Here is a 22,121-nt window from a genome sequence, read left to right as displayed (position 1 = left end):
TCTGGAATTAACAAAACTGTGGCCAGAGAAATTCCCTTTTCCTTGGTTTGCCAGGCTTTTCTCTGACTCATTGAATTAAAGAAATCCCAGGCACTTTTCAGGGAGGACAAGTTCATAAACAAGCAGTTACTTGAACTTGTATTAATTTTAGTCATTATTTGAGTAGCAAGCGTCGAGTTTTTAAAATTCCAATTTTAACGTGAATTTTTTAAGAGAAAAAGGATTCCCTTGAGGAGCTTGGAGAGTTCTTGGCACCTTAAAGAACTTTGAAAACAATTAAAGAGGTGATTTGTAGCTGGTGGCAGCCCTGCCACTAAACCCAAACTGGAATCATTAAACCCCCTGTTAAAGTCTCTTTAAGCTTTTATTTGCTTTTCTTATCAACAGGAGGATTGTGGATGGGGAGGAATGTCCCTTTGAAGGCACCAATCCCGCTGGGATGGCAGCAGGAACTGCAGGGTTTCATTCCAACTGCACACAGAAAAAGCCACACCAGGACTTGGGGAGGTTTTATTTTCCTTCTGTTTCCTCGCAGCACTGGGAGTTCCTCACATCCCGAATCCCAAATCCTGCCACCAAACCCTGCTCCAGGTGAAAAAATTCCTGGGTGATTTCATCCCTGTCCCAGCAAACTCTGCTCGGCACAACGGGATTTCCCGATAATTCAACCTGCAAAACTCCCACTAAACCCTGCCAGCAGAGCTCAAGTCCCAATTAAGCTTTAATAATGCTTTTCTAATTTTAATCTGCGCTGGTTTTGCTGCTTATTAGGCTGGAGCTGCTAAAGAGGAAGGGTTTGTTTTTTTAGAAGGGGAAAAAAAGGAAATTGCAAGAAAGCTAAGGGTTGTTTTTAAAGGGAAAAAAAAAAAAGAAATTGTAAGAAAGCGAAGGGGTTTTTTAAAGGGACAAAAAGAAATTGTAAGAAAACTAAGGGTTGTCTTTAAAGGGAGAAAAAAGAAATTGTGAAAAAGCTAAGGGGTTTTTTAAAGGGAAAAAAAAGAAATTATAAGAAGGCTAGGTGTGGAAACTGCGAGGCAGTGCAGAAGCTGTTATCACCAGATCTTTGCTTCCTGTAGTCATCACATATCTGGGGTTTTATCAAACGGACACTCCACCCTTTTATTCTCGTTCTGGCAGTCCAGATTTCATCTGTTAGAAAAGACATTTTAAGAAAAAAAACAACATTTGCAGTGGATTTGGGTTGGTTTAAAGTGCCAAAATCGCCAATGAATTCTGCCCACAAATTCGTAATTTACTCAGAGTTTTTCAGGGAAGAATTTAAATAACTTAAAGTATTGAATTCTTAATTAGTTAAATTAATTAATTCTTAATTGAATTCCCATCTACATATTATGAATCTGTAGGAAAACTGGATTTGTATTGAGGGTTTTATTTCTGTCTTTGTTTTTTTTTTTTTAATTGTAGAACTTGAATCTCTCCCTACAGTCACAGCTGTGTGTCCACCAAATGTCCCAAATGGAAAAATGGATGTATTTCATATAAATTACGTGAGATTTCTTGTGATTAAACTGGATTTTAAAGAAAAAAAAAAAAAAGGAGATTTAAAGTTAAGTAAGAGAGAGGCTGGTGGAGGGCAAAAAACACAGATTCCATTTGGACCTGACATCTGGGGAACATTTTTTCAGGGCAAGAACTAAAAGTGGTTTAACAAGCAAAAAGCTGTTTCCTCACCAAAAGCTTCCTTGAGTTTAGCAATATATTTAAAAAAAAAAAAAAATTAGCAATGTTTTCAGCTGTCAGGGAAAGCTGCAGTGTGGAGTCCCCCAGTTCTCGTGGGTCCTGAAATGAATAAATTGGTGAGAGCTCAGTGATAATTCCTTCTCATCCTTCCCTGTCCAAGTCCACCCAGAATCCAAATTGCTCTAATTGAAGCCAAGCCCAGGAGATAACCCTGGCGCTGCCCTGACACTCGGTAACATTTCCAGAGTAATGGGAATTTTTTGCTATTAAGAAAAGGCTTTTCCTTTTTTTTTTTTGTTGTTGTTTCCTTTTTATAATCAAAACCCTTCATCTCCAGTTGTGGCGTGGAGCTGCTCCACCTCGCAGGGTGGATGGAGAGGAAAATGAGATTTTGTTTTAGTCACAGCGTCTGTTTTCCTAAAGGGTGGGAAGAAATTGTGGATTTCCCATCCCTGGAAGTGTCCAAGGCCAGCTTGGGGCAACCTGGGATAGTGAAACTTGTGGGGTAGAATTAAATAATATTTAAAGTCCCTTCCCAAACTTTTATTCTGGATTTTGGTGCTGCTTCCCACTGGTGTGTCCCAGGGAAATTTGCAGGGTTTTTTTGCTGAGAAGGAAAAAAAACCCAGAACAGATTTCAGTGCTGATTTCCTGCTGGAAATTATTGTGGATTTCCCATCCCTGGAAGTGTCCAAGGCCAGCTTGGAGCAACCTGGATGAGAGCAACCTGGACACTTCCAGGAATGGGAAATCCACAATTATTTCCAGCAGGAAATCAGGAGTGAAATTACTCTGGGTTGTTTTTTTTTTTTTCCCTTCTCAGCAAAGTGGAACTTGTGATAATATTTAAAATCCCTTCCCAAACTTTTATTCTAGATTTTCCCACTGTGCACTGAGGTATCTCAGAGAAATTTGCAGGTTTTTTTTTTTTCTTTTTTTTTGCTGAGAAAGAAAAAACCCCCGGAGCAGATTTCAGTGCAGATTTCCTGCAGGAATGACAGCCAGGCCCTGAGATCCAAACCCAACTTTCCCCCCCGCGGCTCCAAACTCAGGATCCCGGCGGCGCTCAGGACACAAACCCTGCTCTGCCTCCGCTTGATCTTCCCAGATTGCAAGTGGCAGCTGTTGATGGGCTCCAATAAACGTGGAGTCTGGGGGCCACTCTGTCCTGAAAGGCAGGAGCTGAGCCCAGCCAGCCCTCCTCTCCCCGCTCTGCTGATGGATGAGAGCAACGAGCGGCGATGGCTTCTCTTCATTTTTGGCACGGACCTCCAGGAGTGTTTATCCTTGCTGAAATTAATGATCCGGCCCAGCCTGAGCTTTCCTCTCCCCCCTCTCCACCCAGTTCTCCTCGTTTCCATGCAAGTGCAGCAGAAAGATAAATGCTGCTGACCTCCCCTGTCCTGGGCTGCTTTGGAGGTGGGAATATCCTGAGAAAAATAACCTCCAAATCCTTAAAAAACACACACACAAAGCCACCCCCTCCTCCCTGAGTGCCTTTTGGAGGTTCTTGAAAGGAAACCAACACCTGTTGAAATAGTTACTTCAGTGTTTGGCCCAAATCCCAAACGAGGCTTTTTTTTTTTTTTTTTTTCCTTTTAATTATTTTTTTATTTTCCTTAACAACAAAAACATATGCAGGGGCCAGGGGAAAAAAACAAAACAAAACAAACCAAAAAAACACAGCTAGTTCTGATATTGTGCTTTTTGTGCTCTGAGTTGGAGGGGCTGTGACTCATTAAGTGATACCAGCACAGGGTTTTCTCTTAATTTCACGTCTCGTTTCAGGGATTGCGTGGCAAAATATTGCACAAGGAAAGCAAAAGGGGCCTTCCCTGCTCCTTCCGTGGGATCTTTGGGAGCCATTTGATGGGGAAAACTGGGAATATTTTATAAATGAGGGGATTATCTGCTTTTTTTTTGTTAAGGAAAAAAATACCTCAGCCACTTTGTGGGTGATGTCTTGATGTAAGAGCTGAGGCTGCAAAGGCTGGACCTGATCTTGGAGCTGTTTTCCCACCTCGGTGATCCCGGGATTCTGTGCTCCATGGAGATGTTTCATCTCCTAAATCAGGGATTAGTTTGGTCCCTCAGCTCGAGCACAGAGATCTTTGAGTGCCTGTGCAGTTGGAAATTGGTGGCTTCTGGGGGAAGTTCTGTGAGTAAAAGGGATTTGAGTTTTCTAGGAATCGTTTGAATGTCAGGAAAATGCGTGAGCTGTCTCATGGCTGAGCTCCTATCCAGGGACTGCTTTGATATAAAATTCCTCCCTGGGAGGATGGAGTGGTGCTGGGCTGGAATTCCCAGAGCAGCTGTGGCTGCCCCTGGATCTCTGGAAGTGTCCCAGGCCAGGCTGGAGCAGCCTGGCGTGGTGGGAAGAGATGATCCTTGAGGTCACTTCCAACCCGAATCATTCTGGAATCCTGTGATCCTCCGTGGGTGCTCCCCAAAGTGTTGGCGTGGAATAAACAGGCTGGGCCTGTCCTCTGCATCCTGGCTGGGTGCTGGCAGTGTGGTGTGGGCACCCTGAGCATCCCTGAGGATTCCTGAATATCCCTGAATATCCCTGAGCATCCCTGAGCATCCCTGAACATCCCTGAGCATCCCTGAGGATTCCTGAACATCCCTGAGGATTCCTGAACATCCCTGAACATCCCAGAGCAGATCTGAACATCTCTGAGCTCTACTGAACATCCCTGAACATCCCTGAGTATCCCTGAACATTCCTGAGAACCCCATAGCTCTCCTGAGCATCCCTGAGGTCCCCTGAACATCCCTGAGCATCCCTGAACATCCCTGAATATCCCTGAGCATCCCTGAGGATTCCTGAACATCCCTGAACATCCCAGAGCAGATCTGAACATCTCTGAGCTCTACTGAACATCCCTGAACATCCCTGAGTATCCCTGAACATCCCTGAGAACCCCTGAGCTCTCCTGAGCATCCCTGAGGTCCCCTGAACATCCCTGAACATCCCTGAACATCCCCTCAGCATCCCACAGAAACCTCCAGAAATGTCTCCGACTATGGGCAAACACCTGGAACATTTTCCTGGAGAACCACACCAGGAATTCAGTGGAGCTTTGCAGCCCATCCCCTTCATTTCCATGTGTGCCTTTCCCCCAGGGAATTCTTGCTGGTGGTTTGATTATTCCTTGGCTGAAGGGATTTTTTTTTTTCTGTGAAAACCCTCTCTGTCCTTTGTTTGAAAACCTGGCCCTGCCTTTCCCTTGGAAATCTCTCCCTGCCCTTTCTCCAGGGCTTTTCCTGTTGCAAGAAACTTGTGGAGAAGGTCAGCCCTCCTTTGTAAAAACGGGATTGATGCCTTTTAACCATTTCCACGCTCAGTGATCACAAGTGTCAAGTCGTGCTGGTGAAAACAGTTAAAATTGTCTTTTCCTCCTCCTCCTCTTTCAGCTACAGCTGCAGAAAACCCAATATTTGCAACTGGGGCAGAGTCGTGGCCAGTACTACGGGGGGTCATTGCCAAATGTGAATCAGATTGGGAACAGTGCCATGGATCTCCCCTTCCAGGTGAGTTCAGAAGGTTTTTTCCTTGGATTTGGTGATGAATTCTGGCCTTGGAGGCTGGTGTGTCCTCCCAAGGAGCTGCTGCTCCAGAAGTTTAAACCTTGGTTTAAAAATTTCTGATGGGGTTAGGATGTTTGTGGATTTTTTTTTTTTTTTTAATATATTGATTGTGGTAGATTTTAGTTCTCCCGTCCCTGGTTGTGAGGCTTTGGGGTCAGGAATACTCTGAGAGATGCAATTCCTAATGAAATCTGGGAATGTGCTGCGAATTCCAGGCAAAATGAGAGGAAATAAAGGTGATGTTGTGAGCTGGGGGGGGTGTGGAGGAATTGATGTGCGTGTTCTGTGGGAGGAATTCTGGGAGAGGAGAAGAGCAGCGGGACACAAAGTGGTGTCAGAATAATCTGATTTTCTTCGGGCTGGGAGAGAGGAAATGTCAGAATGTCCTGGCTGGGTGTTGTGACTCCGGGGATGATGCACCTCGAGCAGAAAATCAGAGTTTCAGGTGAACATTTTGCTGGTTTGAAGCGTGTTTGGGCAGAGGATGTTGTCCAGGGACGGGATTAGTTGGTGGCTACTTTGTGGACTCCTGATTTTCCACATTTAGTTGCTTTAGAGTGCACAGAAGAATGAACATTTCTGCACTGGTTTTTCCTGTTTTTTGAGCAGTCACAGTCACAGCTGAGCTCACGAGGATGTGGCGGGAAGGAAATTTGGCAGTTTGTGGTTTTCTGATGAAAGGTGCTTAATAAAGGTGGAGAAACTCCTGCTGACCTTGTCTAACTGCTGCTTGAAATAGGTGCAGACAGCTGAGTTTGGGCAGGTTAAAAGCTTGAATCTCGTGCGAGAGGAGAGGCAAAAGCCTGTTTTCATCTTTAATTCTTTAGGGAATACGGAGCAGAGGTTTGTAGTGGATTCAGGCCCTCGGTGTTACTCTGCAGTGTCTGCTCTGTTCAGGTTTTTCACTTTAGGCTTTGTGTTGAGGAGGTTTGAGAATTCCTTTTAAACAACAGTATTTCAGTGTTTCTCTGCCTGATGGTTTTTACCTGGACTGTTTTAATCCTGCCTGCTGAAAAGGGAACGTTCAAAAATTTATGAATGACTGGAGGAGGAGACAGAAACAAACTATATCCTTAAACCCTTGGGGTTTTCTCTATTTTTTTCACACACACGCTAAAAAAAAACACCCCAAAAAACCACCAAACCAAATCGACGTTGTTCCAGCCGACAAACTCTGACAAGCAACCAAACAAACCCCATGTGTTTGTAGCAGTGGGGGGTGGGGGGGGTGGGGAAAAGCTTTCCAGGTTTATTTTATTTTTTTTTTTTTCCAATTTGAAGCTGAAAAAAAAAAAAAAAGGCAAAAAAAGCACGACTGGGATGGTGTGAAGGCAGAGCCTGGGTGGTTGTGCCTGCTGAGAGCGTTGGTGTCTGAGCATCTTCTGCTTCTTTGGTTTTGCAGCACAACGGAGCTCTGGCTGAAGCCTTTGGAGCAGTTCCTGTCTCTTTGGTAAACAAGTTTTTAGGTTTGTGCAAATACGTATTTAGGACTGGTCCCCTTTAGCCCAGGTGGATACGTATTTCTGCACACCCGCCCTGCACAGGATTTATTTGAGCCACCCCCAGCTCCACAGGACTGCAGGGCTGCCACACCAATCCAGGTTTTGCCATGCAATCCCAGTCTGGGACATGCAAATAATTCCTGTGCTGACTTCCCCCTGGACTTGCTGTCATGTGGTGATTTCTGATTTTGTTTTTTGGGGTGGGGAGGGGGGGTGGCAGACGAGTGGATTATTCAGTCTTGGCCTGTTGGTTTCAGCGATCTCTGAGCATGTGCACTCAGCCTGCATGTTTCAATCCGTGGGGAAGGGCAGAATGAATCCCCCCAAATCCTGCTTGGCACCAGGAGGCACCGAAATATCGAGCAGCAGTAGGTAGCACTCCTCCTTCCCCCTCATCCACCTCACCTGGGTTTATTTCCTGCTAAATCCTGAAAGGACACTTGGAGAGCACTGAGCTTTTTCCTTCCTGTCTGTATTGAGCTGCTTTTTTTTTTATCTTTTTCCTGCTTTGGGGGGATTTTAGGTCTGGTCTCAAACCCTTGAATGTTTTTTCAGGGGAGTGAAACCCTTTTAGTTCTTCGTTGTCCCAAATAAAATCGATGCTCAGATCCATTAATTTTTTTAAATCCTTTTTTTTTTTTTTTCTCTCTAAGTTAAATATTTCATGCCATGCAGAGATGGGGAATTTTAATCCCGGATCGTTGTCCCGGTGTTTGGCCCTAAATAAATTTTATAGGAAGGCTGCTGAGAGCAGCCAGAGCTGTTGGAGGTGATGCCCATTTCCCCAGAATTCGGGATTCTTTGGGGATCTTGGTTCCTGGAAAGCCGGGGAACAGCATGACCCCAAAATCCCTCTTTCCATGAACTGTAGCCCTGAGCTGGGACACATTCCACGTTTCTTTGGGCCACTGCTGCACTCAAATCAGATTTTTATTGTGTTTTTAATGAGGAAACTGTGCCAAAAAGAGGTAAAAACCGAAGAAATAGCCGTTTTTACATTTTGAATTTTTTGTCTTTATAGTTTTATGCTTTGGCCTCCCTCGAAATTCCAGGTGAGCTCTGCACTCCCTGTGCTCTGGGCTGGCTGCTCCTTTTTTAGCAGCTCTGTGCTGACACCACTGACATAGGAAATTGCTTTTCCTGTTGACCTTCCAAGCACGTATTTGCAAATTTTGCTGCCTTTTGGGCTGTAACAACAGAAAAAAAAAAAAAAGAGTTTGGGACCTTTTGTCACTTTGGAATAATGAATATTCCCACTTCTGTGTGGGGATTGTTGTTCAGTGCCTGCAGCAGAGATTAAAGCCCCGTGTTTGAATTTAAAACCCTCAAAATCGAGATTCTGTTTGAGATTTCTCAGCCAAGTGAGGAAGGAAAGCACAAACCCCACGACCTGAAATGCTGAGAGTCCTGCAAAAAGTCACTGTGCTCCTTTCTAGTCCCCTGTTGCCTTAAATATTCTGCTGCACATAAAATGTTGGCCCTGAGATGAGAAAATAAACACCACAGCCCCTCTGCAGCTCTGTTAACACAGCCCGTGTGTGCAGAGAGGGTGAGGAGCCCAATATTTGCTGAAGAGAAAAAGAGTTTAAAATAGCAGAAAGACTCTTTTAAAAAAAAAGTTCACACAAACAAAGCCTTTCCAAATAAATGCAAAGCTTTGTAGAAATAATCTTTTCAACAGCCGAAGCTGACACTTGGGAAAAAAAAAAAAAAAAGAAAAGAAAAAGAAAAAAAAAAAAAAAGAAAAAGGGCTGAATGTGGAAGCCAGATGGTTTCATGGCTTGGCAGACAGGACAGTGCATTTGCCACGTGCAGCACCTGAATGGAGGAGGAAATTTTGGATTTCCAAACAGATGGTGTTGAGGGACTCAGCAAAGCTGTTCACATTGGCAGGGAGTGCAGGGCTGGGGAGGATTTTTCTCCCTGCAGACCCATAAATTGCTGGTGGAGGAACGAGCAGAGATTGACCCCTCGGCACTTCCTTTGTCCTCCCCCCCCCCAGGTACACGCTGGGAAGGGCTGTGGAAAATGTGAAAGTTTTCCAGTTTAGCCTGGGAATTCATCTTCCCTGTCCTTCTCCCCTGCCATCCTCCTGCTCTGGAATCATCCGCTCAGGATGTCAGTGCTGATAAGAGCCCAGGTGGGATCATCCCACCTCGGGTCACTGAAGGAGCCGATAATCACTTCAAAAACCGTCAGACAGAGGAGGAAGGAAACCGCTTTTCTTTTTTTTTTTTTTCCTTTTCATTCTCTCAGTGTCCCCTTCGAATAAATCTGCTGCAAGGAAGGGGTGAGAGGCACAGCCCTGAGAGCAGGGGAATGTCCTGGGGAATGCTGAGCTCAGCGTGCAGCTCCTCCCTGCATCTCCTGCCCCGGGATCAAGGCTCTGGATGTCGGCATGTTCCTCCTGGATGCGCCCTGCATGCTGCACCAAGGGCATGTGGACAGCAGCTGGCAGCTCCTGCCACGCTCAGCCCCGGGGCTTCAGGGGTGCCGAGGTGTGAGGGCAGTGCTGAGCCAGGGCAGCTCCAGCATGGCCCCTCCTGCAGGAAGCAGCTTTCCTCCCCCCCCTCCCCCCAAAAAAATAAAATAAATAAAATTGTTGGAGGAAAAACCGAAACGACGCGACGTCCACGTCTTGTTTTGAGCCTGATTCCTTAGAACCACCCAGCCTGTCCCAGGAAGGAGGAGGAAGCTCTGGACAGGCTGGGAGGGTGTTTTCCCCTGTGGATAATCCCTGTGTCTCTCGCAGACCCCGTTCCAGTCGTCGGCGCTGGACACCAGCAGGACCACGCGGCACCACGGGCTGGTGGACAGGGTGTACCGGGACCGCAACCGCCTGGGCTCGCCGCACCGCCGCCCGCTCTCCGTGGACAAACACGGCCGGCAGATATCCTTGGCCGCAGGGCCGGGCACCGACTGCCTGCGGGACGCCTCCCTCCTCCTCCTCCTCCTCTTCCTCCTCCTCCTCTCGGGGATTCCTCAGGGCCAGATGTGTTTAGCGCTCCCTCCAAGGTGGTTGTGTCAGCTGGGCCTTGGTCTCTTTCTCCTTTCTGACAGAAGGAGAGGGCACAGCCTTTAGCTGCGCCAAGGGAAGTGCAGGTTGGATATTAGGAGAAAGTTTTTCGCTGAAAGAACAATAAAGTAGTGGAATGGTCTGCCCGGGGAGGTGGGGGAGTCACCATCCCTGGATGTGTTTAAAGCAGATTGGAGTTGGCACTTGGTGCTCTGGTTTAGTTGAGGTGTCAGGGCTGGGTTGGACTTGATCTTGAAGGTCTTTTCCAACGTGGTATTCTGTGTTTTGGTGTTTCTGTTCAGCTCTGTGAGCGTTCAATACCTCTGAGGGTGTCCAGCACCTCACAGAAAACGGCTTAAAGTAACTTTGTGTGCTTTGGGGACATTTAGGGGTGACCTGGACACTGGGATTGGGTGTCCCCTCACTGCCAGCCCTGGATCCTCTCATTCCGACCCAAACCATTCCATGGTTCCCAGAAAGGTCAGGGCTGTCTTGAGGAAATGGAATTTCCCCTCGGAGCCGAGCAACCCCAAGGCAGGATTCTCCTTTGCAGCTCCTCGTGCGTTTCAGTGCAGGTTGATTCATCCTCTTGGCATTTGGGGATGGGAACGAGCTGATCATTTCTGACAGCTTTAAAATCAGCTGGGATTGATGGGGCTGGAGGGGATGTGCGACACGAAGGGGTGGAGGCACCGGGACTTAAATCCATGGAAAAGGAGGAAGGATTTTTACTGCTCAAACATTACACCAATCCAGATAATACTTGGGGTTGAGATCCTTTTACAGCTCCCCACAGAGAATCTGTGAGTCTAGTGGTTCTGACTGCTTAATTGGAATGATTCTTGGGAAAGGATTTGCTGCTGGAGTGGGAAGTGTTGCTGCCTTAACCCTGGCCCACGTGGACAGCTGCCCCTATGGCACCGTGTACCTGTCACCACCGTCGGACACGAGCTGGAGGAGGTGGGTGTCACCATCCCGGGGGGTTTGGGCTCTTCTCTGGCACTGCAGCAGCTTGGAATTGTTGCCTTTGGAAATTCAGGAACGTGAGGTTGTAATCCTATAGTGCTCCTTTTAAATCAGCTTTAAAATGGAGGTGTCTGCAAGTGATACCTGAATTTAATGGTACCTTTTTAAAGGTAAATCCTTGAAGTTTCATCTTTAAAGATCTTGAAAAATCCAGAAGTTCCCAGGCATAGCACAAGACTTGGATGCTTCTCTGGGTGCAGAAACTGGGCTGGGCATGTTCCAGTGGGAAGGAACAGAGTGTGAGACTTTTTGAGAGTGGCCTCGCTCACAAAGTTCATGCTGAGATGTGTTGGCCGTGACAATTCCCCTGTCCACAACACCCTGAACCATTCCTTGTCCTCCTCCCAACCAGGAATGTTTGTTTTTCAGCCACCACCATAACCAAAGTGTGGCTAAACAGCTTAAAAAGGGCATTATTTGATCGTGTTTAATCTGAACAAAGCAGATAAAACTCTGTTCTAACAAGGGCAACCAATTTATCCTGTGTTCCCCTCAATCCCATTATTGAAACAATTGCTCTTCAAACTTGAACTAATTTCTTCTGCAAATGGATTGTTTCACGAGGAAGTTCTGCCTGCTTTCTGCCGTGTAGAGATGTTTGGGTTTTAATGCACAGCATCGAGGTTTTACCCAGTTGTTGCGTTTAGCTGAGGGGAAAATTCTTTTATTTAGTGAAGCCGACAAGAAAAATACTGTGGGTTTTGCTTTTTCTCAGGACAAACTCTGATTCTGCCTTGCACCAGAGCACCATGACTCCAGCTCAGCAGGAATCCTTTTCAGGAGGGTCACAGGACATGCAGCAGAAAAGAGGTGAGCAGGAGGGAAAAAAAGAACAAAAAGATTGATTTATGTCAGTGGAATGCCCAGGGATTGGGCTCCATGTGTTTGTAAACTCAGGAGGGCTGACACTTCCTGTGACACAACAATTCGCCTTCCCGGGGGGCTGAAATCCAGGGAAAACGACGCAAAACGAAGGGGAGAACGTTTTCCCGAGCCCCAGATTTTGTCATTTTTGCCTCTGGGCTGCTGGGACTCTGGTGCTGAGTTCTCAGCCCTCCCAGAGCTCTGGAGGAACTCCTGCAATTCCCAGAATTTCACTCAGGGACACGCAGGGAAGGAGCAGAGGCTTCACCCCGTGTCTGTTCCTGACCTGGGGATCCCCAGGGAGCATCCCCCGGGAGGAGCAGATTCCAAAGAAATCCCAGAACAATTCCAAAGAAATCCCAGAACAATCCCAGGCTGGAGCAGCTCCGGCACCCTCAGTTCTGGTGCCCTCTGCTGGGCCTGCTCCATCCAGCTCGGGAAAATCGGGAATCGCTCATTCCTAAAGGTCTTTTCCAGCCTTTAAATTCCCTGATCCCGAGGAAAATTCCTAAATGGAATCCTTGAACAAACACCCGGGGGTTGTGAGCACACGGCACGACCCTGTGCTGTCCTGCAGCTCTTCCATGTGCTGCTGGAACTGGAAATCCTTGGGAAATGCTCATCCAAACCAGAATTCCATAAATCTGGATTTACATTCATCAGTGTGAGATGTTTTTGTTGATTCCATCTCTTTCTGGCTGGGCTTTTTTTGGTTGGTTGTTTGTTTCTTTGGCACCTTGAACAACAAAGAAATGTCCTTGGGAATGTGTGGGGAATGAAATTCCAGCTTGGTGATGTTTCTCCATCCCAGCGAGGAGGGATTGGATTTTCCCCACTGGAATTGTCCTCCTGGAAGCCCTTTGGACGTTCAGGCTCTTCATCACTTGTGCCAATTGCAAAAGATGGGAAAATCAGTGTGAAATAAATCTTCCATGGACATCGAGGCAGGATAAATTGGAAGCCAGAACGTTTTAAGTATTATCTGGGTGGGGTTGTTTTTTTTTTTTTTAAGGTGTCACTGATTTAATAATTAATTAAATACAATTTCAGGCTGGTTTCAGGAATCTTTGGGGTTTTTTAAACAACAAGATGCAACTGTTTTATCCTCCGTGGTAATTTAAACTCTGTGAAGTTTTCCCAAAGGTTAAACTTCCAATCAGAGAATGTCTCAGTGAGAAGCTGGATATTATTGATTATTAATTATTCCTTTTTTCATCTCCTTTGTTTTTTTTTTTTTCAGTTTTGTTGCTGACTGTCCCTGGGATGGAGGAAACCACCTCTGATGCAGACAAAACCCTCTCTAAGCAAGGCTGGGACACTAAAAAGGTGGGAATTGCACTTTAGAAAGCATAAAAGTGTCATTTCCTGAACATATTTAGATAAATGAATGCTTTGGTTACTGTCACTATTAATAAACGACTTGAGGAGACTGGAGATTAAATGCTGTGTTCAAAAACAAATAACAACCGTTAGATCAGAAAGGACTGGATGTGTGTGAATGCACAGACTTGCTTATGTGAGGAGAAACTCTTGAAACTGAAGATTTGTTGGGCCAAATAAAGGGAAAAAAATGATAAATATCTTCTCAGAGCTCCCAGATCTTCCAGAGCAATGATTAAATTCGACTCAGTTATTGAAATATCTCCAAGGCAATACCCTCCAGCAGCGTCTTTGCCTTCAAATCTCTCTCCCTTCTCTTTCAGACTGGGTCATCGAGACCTAAATCCTGTGAAGTTCCAGGAATCAAGTAAGTTTCAGCAATTTTTTATTTTAAGATCACTGAGATCTTTAAGAAGACTTGTGGATTGAATATCCTTGAACATCCTGTTGCTTTGGAATTTTCTGGGAAGGTTCTAGGTGCACAACGAGACACTGAGAGTCAGAAATACAAAAAACGTCTTCTTCATGGAATTTCTTGTTGAAAACAGTTTAGAAAAGCTCAACAGTACTTTCTGAATGAAATTTTCTCGTGAAAAACATTTTTAAAAGCTCAAAAACATCTTTACGGAATTCCCTGTTAAATAGATTTTTAAAAGATAAAAAATCTTTATGGGATGATCTAGTTAGAAGCATTTTAGAAGGCTCAAAAATATCTTCCTTATGGAATTCCTTGTTATATATATATATTTATTTAAATCAATAATCTTTATGGAACTCCTTGTTAAAAGCATTTTAGAAAGCTCAAAAATATCTTCGTTACGGAATTCCTTGTGAAATAAATTCTAAAAAGATCGAAAAATCTTCTTTACGAAATTTTCTTTTTAAAAACATTTTTAGAAGCTCAAAAAATTTTGATGGGATGTTCTTGTTAGACGCGTTTTAAAAAGCTCAAAAAAAAAATCTCCTTTACGGAATTCCTTGTTAAATAAATTTCAAAAAGATAAAAGTTCTTTATGGGATGTTTTTGTTAGAAGCATTTTAAAATGCTCAAAAAAAAAAAATCTTCTTTACGGAATTCCTTGTTAAATAAATTTCAAAAAGATAAAAGTTCTTTATGGGATGTTCTTGTTAGAAGCATTTTAAAATGCTCAAAAAATCTCCTTTATGGAATTCCTTGTTAAATAAATTTCAAAAAGATGAAAATTCTTTATGGGATGTTTTTGTTAGAAGCATTTTAAAATGCTCAAAAAAAAAAATCTTCTTTACGGAATTCCTTGTTAAATAAATTTCAAAAAGATAAAAGTTCTTTATGGGATGTTTTTGTTAGAAGCATTTTAAAATGCTCAAAAAAAAAATCTCCTTTATGGAATTCCTTGTTAAATAAATTTCAAAAAGATGAAAATTCTTTATGGGATGTTCTTGTTAGAAGCATTTTAAAATGCTCAAAAAATCTCCTTTACGGAATTCCTTGTTAAATCAATTTTAAAAAGCTCAAAAAATCTCCATGAAATTTTCTTGCTAACTAAATTTCAAGAAGCTCTTTCCAGGCTGAAACATTCATTAATTTTGGGGTTGTTTTTTTTTTTTTCCTCTATAATTTAGCATCTTCCCATCAGCTGACCAGGAGAACACTACAACCCTGATCCCTGCCACGCACAACACGGGCGGTTCCCTGCCGGACCTGACCAACATCCACTTCCCGTCTCCTCTGCCCACGCCCCTGGACCCCGAGGAATCCACATTCCCAGCCCTGAGCAGCTCCAACAGCACCGGGAACCTGGCAGCCAACCTGACCCACCTGGGCATCAGCACTGCCAGCCAGGGTGAGCCCACTGCACCTCCAAAAATCTGGGGAATGATGGGATTTAGGGTGTAGAAAAAAAATGGGGAATTTATATTTAGTTACGGGATTTTTATCTCGTGTTTTTGTTGCCCAAATCTGATTTTTTGAGGTTTATTGTGGGTCTTTTTTATGGGTTTGGGTTTTTTTTTTTTTTAATTTATTTATATTCTCCTTTTGGAATTCCTTTTGCTGAGCCCCAGCATCCCTTGTGTTATGGGAGTAGCTCCAGGAGCCACCTCCCTAAAATGATGGAATTTGGGGAATTTCGTTCTTTCCCAGAGGGAATTTGGCTTCACTGTTCCTTTGAATTACATGTACTAAAAAATGGGGAATTTTTATTTGCTTATAGGACTTTTATCTCATCTTCTTGATGCCCAAATCTGCTTATTTGGGATTTTTGGGGTTTTTTTATGTTTATTTTTTTAATGTTTATTTGTTCATTTGTGTTTTCCTCTCCTGCAGTTCCCTGTGCTGAGCCCCAGGGAATATTTGTGTATCCCCTTGTGTTGTGGGAATATTTCCAGGAGCCCTTTTATTTCCATTCCTTTTGAACAGCATTTTTTGTCATATGACGATCCTTTTGGAGCCTATTACTGATTAATATTTTAATTATTAATCACTATTTTTAAAGTAATTTCACTCATACCCAAATAATTACGAAGATACTTGATTTTTTTTTTTTTTAATTATTATCAGTGACAGTTGCAGGGCTGTTGATTCCTAGAATAGAAACGAGGAGTTGTATCCAAAAATACAAATACATTTCCTGTGCTGGGCAGGATTCCCTTTCCCACTTCTCCCGGACTGGGAAAAGGAAATGACTGTAACCAGGTGAGGTTGGGAAGCAAGAAAAGGATTTAACCATTTAAAGGATTTGACCATTTGAGGATGGAGTGGGGCAACACTTTGAGCATCCTTGGGAGAGTTTTTTTGGTATCCAGAGTTTCAGGGATGGGTTTAGAAATTGAGATTTAAGCCACAGATTTCTTTTTTTCCTCATAATTAGCAAAGCAAATGATATCAACCCAAACTGGTGAGGCTGAAACTGCTTTGAAAATGTTCTCTGATCTGTCAAAGGGGGAACAAATTAAAGGTTCACCCCTTGATTTTATTCCAGCTTCCCTCTGGACATGACCCCACACTTTACCCATTGCCCCACTCAGCGTTTGCTGCTTTTCAAACTTTTGGGAGTGAGAACAAATCAGTTCTAGTGATCTGCACTCGACTGGGGATGACATTTTTAACACTTGGTGCTCCTTGAGAGCAGCTGCTTCCCTTCCAGCATGGGAAAAGGGAAGAGGGAAAGACACCCCAGCAGTGGAAAGGATCCCACCCCGTTCAAAAGGTGGCTGTGTTTCAACTGTAATTTTCCTGGCTGCTGAACCCTCAGTGGAGGCGGCAGAGCCCCGTGCCCTGCTCAGGAGTGTCCCTGAGCTTGGGAGTGTCCCAGAGCTCAGGAGTGTCCCCAAGCTCGGCAGTGTCCCCGAGCTCAGGAGTGTCCCAGAGCTCAGGAGTGTCCCAGAGCTCAGGAGTGTCCCAGAGCTCAGGAGTGTCCCTGAGCTCGGGAGTGTCCCAGAGCTCGGGAGTGTCCCAGAGCTCAGGAGTGTCCCAGAGCTCGGGAGTGTCCCAGAGCTCGGGAGTGTCCCAGAGCTCAGGAGTGTCCCAGAGCTCAGGAGTGTCCCCGAGCTCAGGAGTGTCCCAGAGCTCAGGAGTGTCCCAGAGCTCAGGAGTGTCCCCGAGCTCAGGAGTGTCCCCGAGCTCAGGAGTGTCCCAGAGCTCGGGAGTGTCCCAGAGCTCGGGAGTGTCCCAGAGCTCGGGAGTGTCCCCGAGCCCCCCGAGGGAGCCAGGACTTTGGGTCCCTGCAGGGTGTCAGGACTTTGGGTCCCTGCAGGGTGTCAGGTCTTGGGTCCCTGCAGGGTGTCAGGGAGCCTGTGCTGGGCTGGACACCTGCCTGGGCACCTGCCTGGCCTCAGCCCCTTTTCCTGCTGCCTCCTTGGCAGCCTGGCCTTCCTGGCTTGCTGGCAGCCCGCCTGGAAGCCCTGAGCCTGTGCCAAGTGGCCGGGAGCTTCAGGCTCCTGTGGCTGCTGCTCTCTGGAACAGCTCAACGCTCACTTGGCCTCAGATCCCTTTCCAGGGTCACTCAGTTCCTCTAGGGTGAAGCAGAAAAGAGGAGGAGGTTTCTAAACCCTCAGATTTTTGGCTTGATCTGGACGAAATGATAATATTTGGGTTGTTTATCTTCGTTCCCTGCTGGGTCGTGGCTCTTGGGAGTGTGGTGGACATTTCCTGCCCTGCTGTGCCATTAAAAACAGGGCTCTTCCTGCAGAACCAGTTTGGCTTCTGCTTTTCCCATTAAAGAGGTGTTTGCTTTTACAGTACCTCAAGTGCCCTCTGATAAGGCAGGATCTGTTATCTCACTCCCAGAGCAGAGCCTGCTTTTCCTGGGCCCGGGAGTGCAGGTGTGCCAGCACGGTGCCTGCCGTGTCTGGAACTGCTCAGGCTGCTCTGCCTCTTCCAACCCCTCATCCTGGCCACCAACCTGACCAACCGTGCCTGGGCTTCAGCCAGGACAACCCACAGGGCACTTCCTCTCACCCTGATGCTCTTCAACCTGACAAAATTAATTACAAATCACCTAACGAGCTCCCGCCCGATCGGCCAAGGCGCCTCCGGCGTTGTCCGCTCAGGCCGCTCTTTTTTTTCCCCCCAATTTCTGGAATCGTTTTGGGCACAAAGCTCAGCAGGGCCTCGCTGTGTCCCTGCTGAGGGTGGTTTGTTGCTCTCAGCAGGAATGACGACGACGCCGGCCCCGTCCCAGCACCGCCAGCCCAGTGTCAGCCCCCTGTCCCTGGGCGCGGACTCGCGGCGACCTCAGTCCCAGCAGATGTCCCCCACGCTGTCCCCGCTCTCACCCATCACTCAGGTAGGAACCCGAAGGGGAATTGAAGGTTTCTAATCACGTCTTCGTTGTTTTAATCTGCTTAGGTTGGAAGTTTGGCTCAAAGAGCCACGGGGATGGATATTGGGGAGGAATTCCTCCCTGGGAGGGTGGAGATGGAATTCCCAGAGCAGCTGTGGCTGCCCCATCCCTGGCAGTGCCCAAGGCCGGGTTGGACTGGGCTTGAAGCAGCCTGGGATAGTAAAAAGTGTCCCTGCCCTTGGGACAAGATGAGCTTTAAGGTCCTTTCCAACCCAAACCATTCTATGATTCCGTGAACTTCATCTCTTGTTCTGTAATTTCCTCCTTTAAAGGTGTTCCTTAATTCAGAGCCTTGGGGACAGATTTTACTTCCTCTTTTCTAGAACTGTGATAAAAACCATCTCATAGACCACATTGTTTTTTGTGTTGTCCCAAAGTGAGCTGTGAAATTGGAAAGCCATTTCTCTAATTGGTGAGAGAAGCTCAGTTGACTTTTAAACTTGATTTCATTGTGGCTCTGTGACTGCCCAGCTTGGTGATTTCTAACCTCGAGATTCCACTGGGCTTTTAAAGAATTGGTTTATACAGGATGGTTTGGGTTGGAGGGAACCTTAAACCTCCTCCAGTCCACCCCTGCCAGAGGCAGGAACATCTCAGAGCAGCTTTTTGATTCTCTGAACATTTCAGTGCCATTTTTCCAACACAAACCAAGCCTGACTCAATTTTTTTTTTTTTGGTGTGAAGAGGAATTCCCTGATCCTGCTCCTTCTTTTTCAGGCCGTGGCTATGGATGCATTGTCCCTGGAGCAGCAGCTCCCCCCTTACCCCTTTTTCACCCAGACCAGCTCCCAGCAGCAGCAGCAGCCAGCAGTGGCCAGTTCCCTGCCCCAGACCCCCCCGCTGCTGCAGAGCTCGGGGCTGCAGAGGGGCCCCCAGCTGCCCCCCCTGTCTGTCACGGTACCTTCCACCATCCCACAGTCACCTCCAGGGAGCCAGAGCCAGCCCTCCATGGGGATTGACATCAACTCGGTGAGTTTGGGGAGGGCTTTCCTTGGGAAGAGCTGGGAACGTGCAGTGTGGGCTGGGAAATCACCCTGGAGAACCCCGTGATCAACACAATTTTATGGGGGGCTGAAGTAAACTTCCAATGGTTTTCCTTGGGAAGAGCTGGGAATGTGCAGGCTAGGCTGGGAAATCACCTTGGAGAACCCCACGATCAACACAATTTTATGGGGGGGCTGAAGTAAACTTCCAATGGTTTTCCTTGGGAAGAGCTGGGAATGTGCAGGCTAGGCTGGGAAATCACCTTGGACAGCCCCGTGACCATCACAATTTTATGGGGGGCTGAAGTAAACTTCCAATGGCTTTCCTCGGGAAAAGCTGGGAATGTGCAGGCTAGGCTGGGAAATCAGCTTGGAGAACCCCGTGATCATGAGGATTTTATGGGAGGCTGAAGTTCAAACTTTCAGTGGTTTGGGTGGAATGCACTTTTTGAATGTTTTCTAGAGGAATATTTTTTAGTTAAATTTTGTCCCAGGTTTGATTAGACCCAGCTTAAATCTGTCAGCATTTACTGGGAGATTTTCAGGGTATTCAGTGTCCCCCCAACACATCGTGATACAGACTGCGGGGAGCTCCCAGAGCCTTGAGAGAGAGTCCAGCTACACCAACCATTCCCCAATAAAACACCACCTGCAAAATCGATTTCCCAAAAGTTGTTGGGAACCAACCAGGTGTTTTCTGCAAGTTTCACCACTTGGAGCCCTTTTATTCCGAGGAATGTCAGAGCCTGTATTCCAAAATGGGATTTGTGGCTGCCTCCGGTGCCCAGAAAAATCGGAGCAAGGATTTATGGACAGATCCCTTTTCCTGCTTGTCCTTAACGTGGCCTGTTAGGAAATGTTCTGTCTCAGCAGCTGGAAATCCCAAACCAGGAATCAGGAAAAGAAGGGAAGTCCCAGCTCCTGCTGGCCCTGGAGGGTCCCGGGTGTCCCACCCTGGTATCCTAGCGGCGCTGCAGTGACAGGAATGGCTTTGGGAGTGAGAACAAATCAATTCTAGTGATCTGCACTCGATTGGGGATGAAATTTTTAACGCTTGGTGCTCCTTGAGAGCAGCTGCTTCCCCTTCCAGCATGGGAAAGGGGAAGAGGGAAGGACAACCCAGCAGTGGAAAGGATCCCACCCCACTCAAAACGTGTCCCTGTTTCGATTCTAATCCTCATGTAGCACCAGTACAGACAATTCTGGTCTCATCCTTCGCTTTCTGTGTTGCTTTCCTCATCCTGAACCTCTTTATGACCTGAACTTTTTAGGCTGCTGTGCTTATCTTCTAAAGCAACTCAAGTAATTCCTAAATAAACAGATTTAAAGCCACTTCATCAAAAAGCCTTTGGAGCTGTCGCGGCCTCGCTGGCGACTTCTGCACGGGTTTTGTAAAGCAGAATTGAAATTCATTTGTAGTTTGGGTGGCTGCTGACAGGTTGTGAGTGGCAGTGCAGGGCAAGAAGGGGAAATTTTCTCGGGATTTACAGAATTTGGGGTCAAAAATGGGTAGTGCAGAGTTCTCCCACACTGCAAATCTGATTAAGTTCACTGGATTGCAGGTTCTCCTCAATCATCCCTGAATTTCTAATGGAAGGAAAATAAGAGGAGCTGGGCTGCTCTTTATGTTAATTAGTGCAGCATTATTTAAATAGCATTAATACTATTAATTTGTTCCAAACCAGGCTTCTTTATGATGGGGAAAAAAAAAAATTTAAATCTTTGAAAATAACTTCTCAAGACACCTGAGAAGAGTATAAAAATCCCAGCTCCAAGGCTGCAGAACACAGTGTGAATTCCCTGAGGCAGCCGGGGTGCAGTGGAGTTTGGGGCCAGCTTTGGACCTTACCCCTCAGGTGTTATCAGCTGCCCTGTGCTGATAACACAGCTGGAGGCAGAGCAGGATCCCAGTGAGCACAGCTGTGGGGCTGGCACTGGAACTGAAGCACGAATGACATTCTTTTTGAATTATTCCCAGCTTCCAAGACTTCTTTGCCCTAAATCCTCGGCTGACCTGATTTTTTTTTTTTTAATTTTTTTTCAATATCTTTTGACCCGAGCATAAGTGAGAACAGGCAGGAAACTCTCCCGAGCTGTCCCTGGGGCTGCCCCAGAGCTCTCCCCCCGTTCTGGGACCTCATTCACATAATCCTATCTTCCCACACAGAAGCTCGAAGAGGATGTTTTCAGGCAGCTCCCGCCGCTCCAGAAGCGTGTGTTTTGCGAGGCTCCCTCTCAGTGGCACGTGGTGTTTTAACTCTGTGTTGTTCTGTAGGCCTCACTCCAGCAGTACCGCAGTAATGCTGGCTCCCCAGCCAACCAGTCTCCCACCTCTCCTGTCTCCAATCAAGGCTTCTCTCCTGGCAGCTCCCCTCAAGTAAGGGACTCTGTGCTTCCACAGGCCTTGCTTTCTTCTCGTGTGTTGTTTCTGAGCTGGGTTTTCTCCATCACTGCCCCCCATGGTGGTGTCACTGTGACCGCTCCGTGTGTGCCTCATGCGTCACCGACGTCCCCTCCATCCCCTCTCGCTCCCCACTGGGCTTCAGGAGCTGCTGAGTTGCCTTTTTTTTTTTTTTTTTATTATTTATTGAGTGAGCAGAGAATCACAGCATCAGGGCTGCTGGGGGAACACTGGGGTGCTGATTGTTTTTGTTTGTTTGTTTGAGGGGTGGGCAGAGCTTCCTTTCCAATCGGCAGGATCCCGGGGGAGAGCTGATGGGGCTGAGGTTGGGAGAGCAAGAAAAGGGGGGATTTCAGCAGGAAAACTCCTGAGGCACTCAGTATTGAAATATTTACACTGAATATCCCAAACTGATTTAGATCAGGACCTTTTTTTTTTAAAATTTTATATGAGAACACACCCAGTGAGAGAAAACACTGGAGGAAATGCTCTTAAAATGAGCAGCTTGTGGCTGGCAGGGAACGGGTTCCCAGCACGCTCCCTTGCATGCCAGCTGCTTTTCCTTGCTCTGCCTGTATCTCCTCACACATCCACATATCCTGGATGGAAATCACAACTTGGGAGAGCGTGTGATCCTCTGAAGGGGGATATATATATTTTTTTTTTTAACCTGCCAGCAGCAAGAAATTAAAAACAGGCAAAATTTCAGGGTGGCCCCAAGGTAAGAAAGTGAATTTTCAGTGCCTGATGCTGCTTGGAAGAGCCCCAGCTGGCTGCTCTGGAGAATCCCACCTGGAGAAAAGAAGTGCAGGGAATTCTTCCAGAGCATCACAA

At 46.3% G+C, this 22,121-nt stretch overlaps 1 protein-coding gene across 4 annotated transcripts in view; it reads left to right on the top strand.

The window, feature by feature from the left end:
* CRTC1 (CREB regulated transcription coactivator 1) overlaps window positions 1–22,121 on the top strand; it is a 45,648-nt gene that overhangs the window by 13,722 nt on the left and 9,805 nt on the right. For 2 of the 4 annotated variants that reach the window (XM_066205702.1, XM_066205705.1), the window contains exons 2-12: window positions 5,119–5,235; window positions 6,695–6,742; window positions 9,547–9,684; window positions 10,709–10,770; window positions 11,552–11,646; window positions 12,941–13,026; window positions 13,404–13,447; window positions 14,683–14,903; window positions 17,710–17,846; window positions 18,621–18,872; window positions 21,162–21,263. In XM_066205702.1, coding sequence (XP_066061799.1) covers window positions 5,119–5,235; window positions 6,695–6,742; window positions 9,547–9,684; window positions 10,709–10,770; window positions 11,552–11,646; window positions 12,941–13,026; window positions 13,404–13,447; window positions 14,683–14,903; window positions 17,710–17,846; window positions 18,621–18,872; window positions 21,162–21,263 — 1,302 coding nt within the window. The remainder of the gene's footprint in view (window positions 1–5,118; window positions 5,236–6,694; window positions 6,743–9,546; window positions 9,685–10,708; window positions 10,771–11,551; window positions 11,647–12,940; window positions 13,027–13,403; window positions 13,448–14,682; window positions 14,904–17,709; window positions 17,847–18,620; window positions 18,873–21,161; window positions 21,264–22,121) is intronic. The other 2 variants (XM_066205703.1, XM_066205704.1) reach the window with 2 other exon arrangements.

The sequence above is a fragment of the Chamaea fasciata genome, unplaced genomic scaffold (genome assembly GCF_029207755.1).
Source record: "Chamaea fasciata isolate MVZ Bird 193981 ecotype frontalis unplaced genomic scaffold, bChaFas1.0.hap1 SCAF_28, whole genome shotgun sequence".
Classification (NCBI taxonomy): Eukaryota; Metazoa; Chordata; class Aves; order Passeriformes; family Sylviidae; genus Chamaea; species Chamaea fasciata.
Note: the sequence above shows the minus strand (reverse complement) of the source record. Positions and strands in the feature narration are given on the sequence as shown.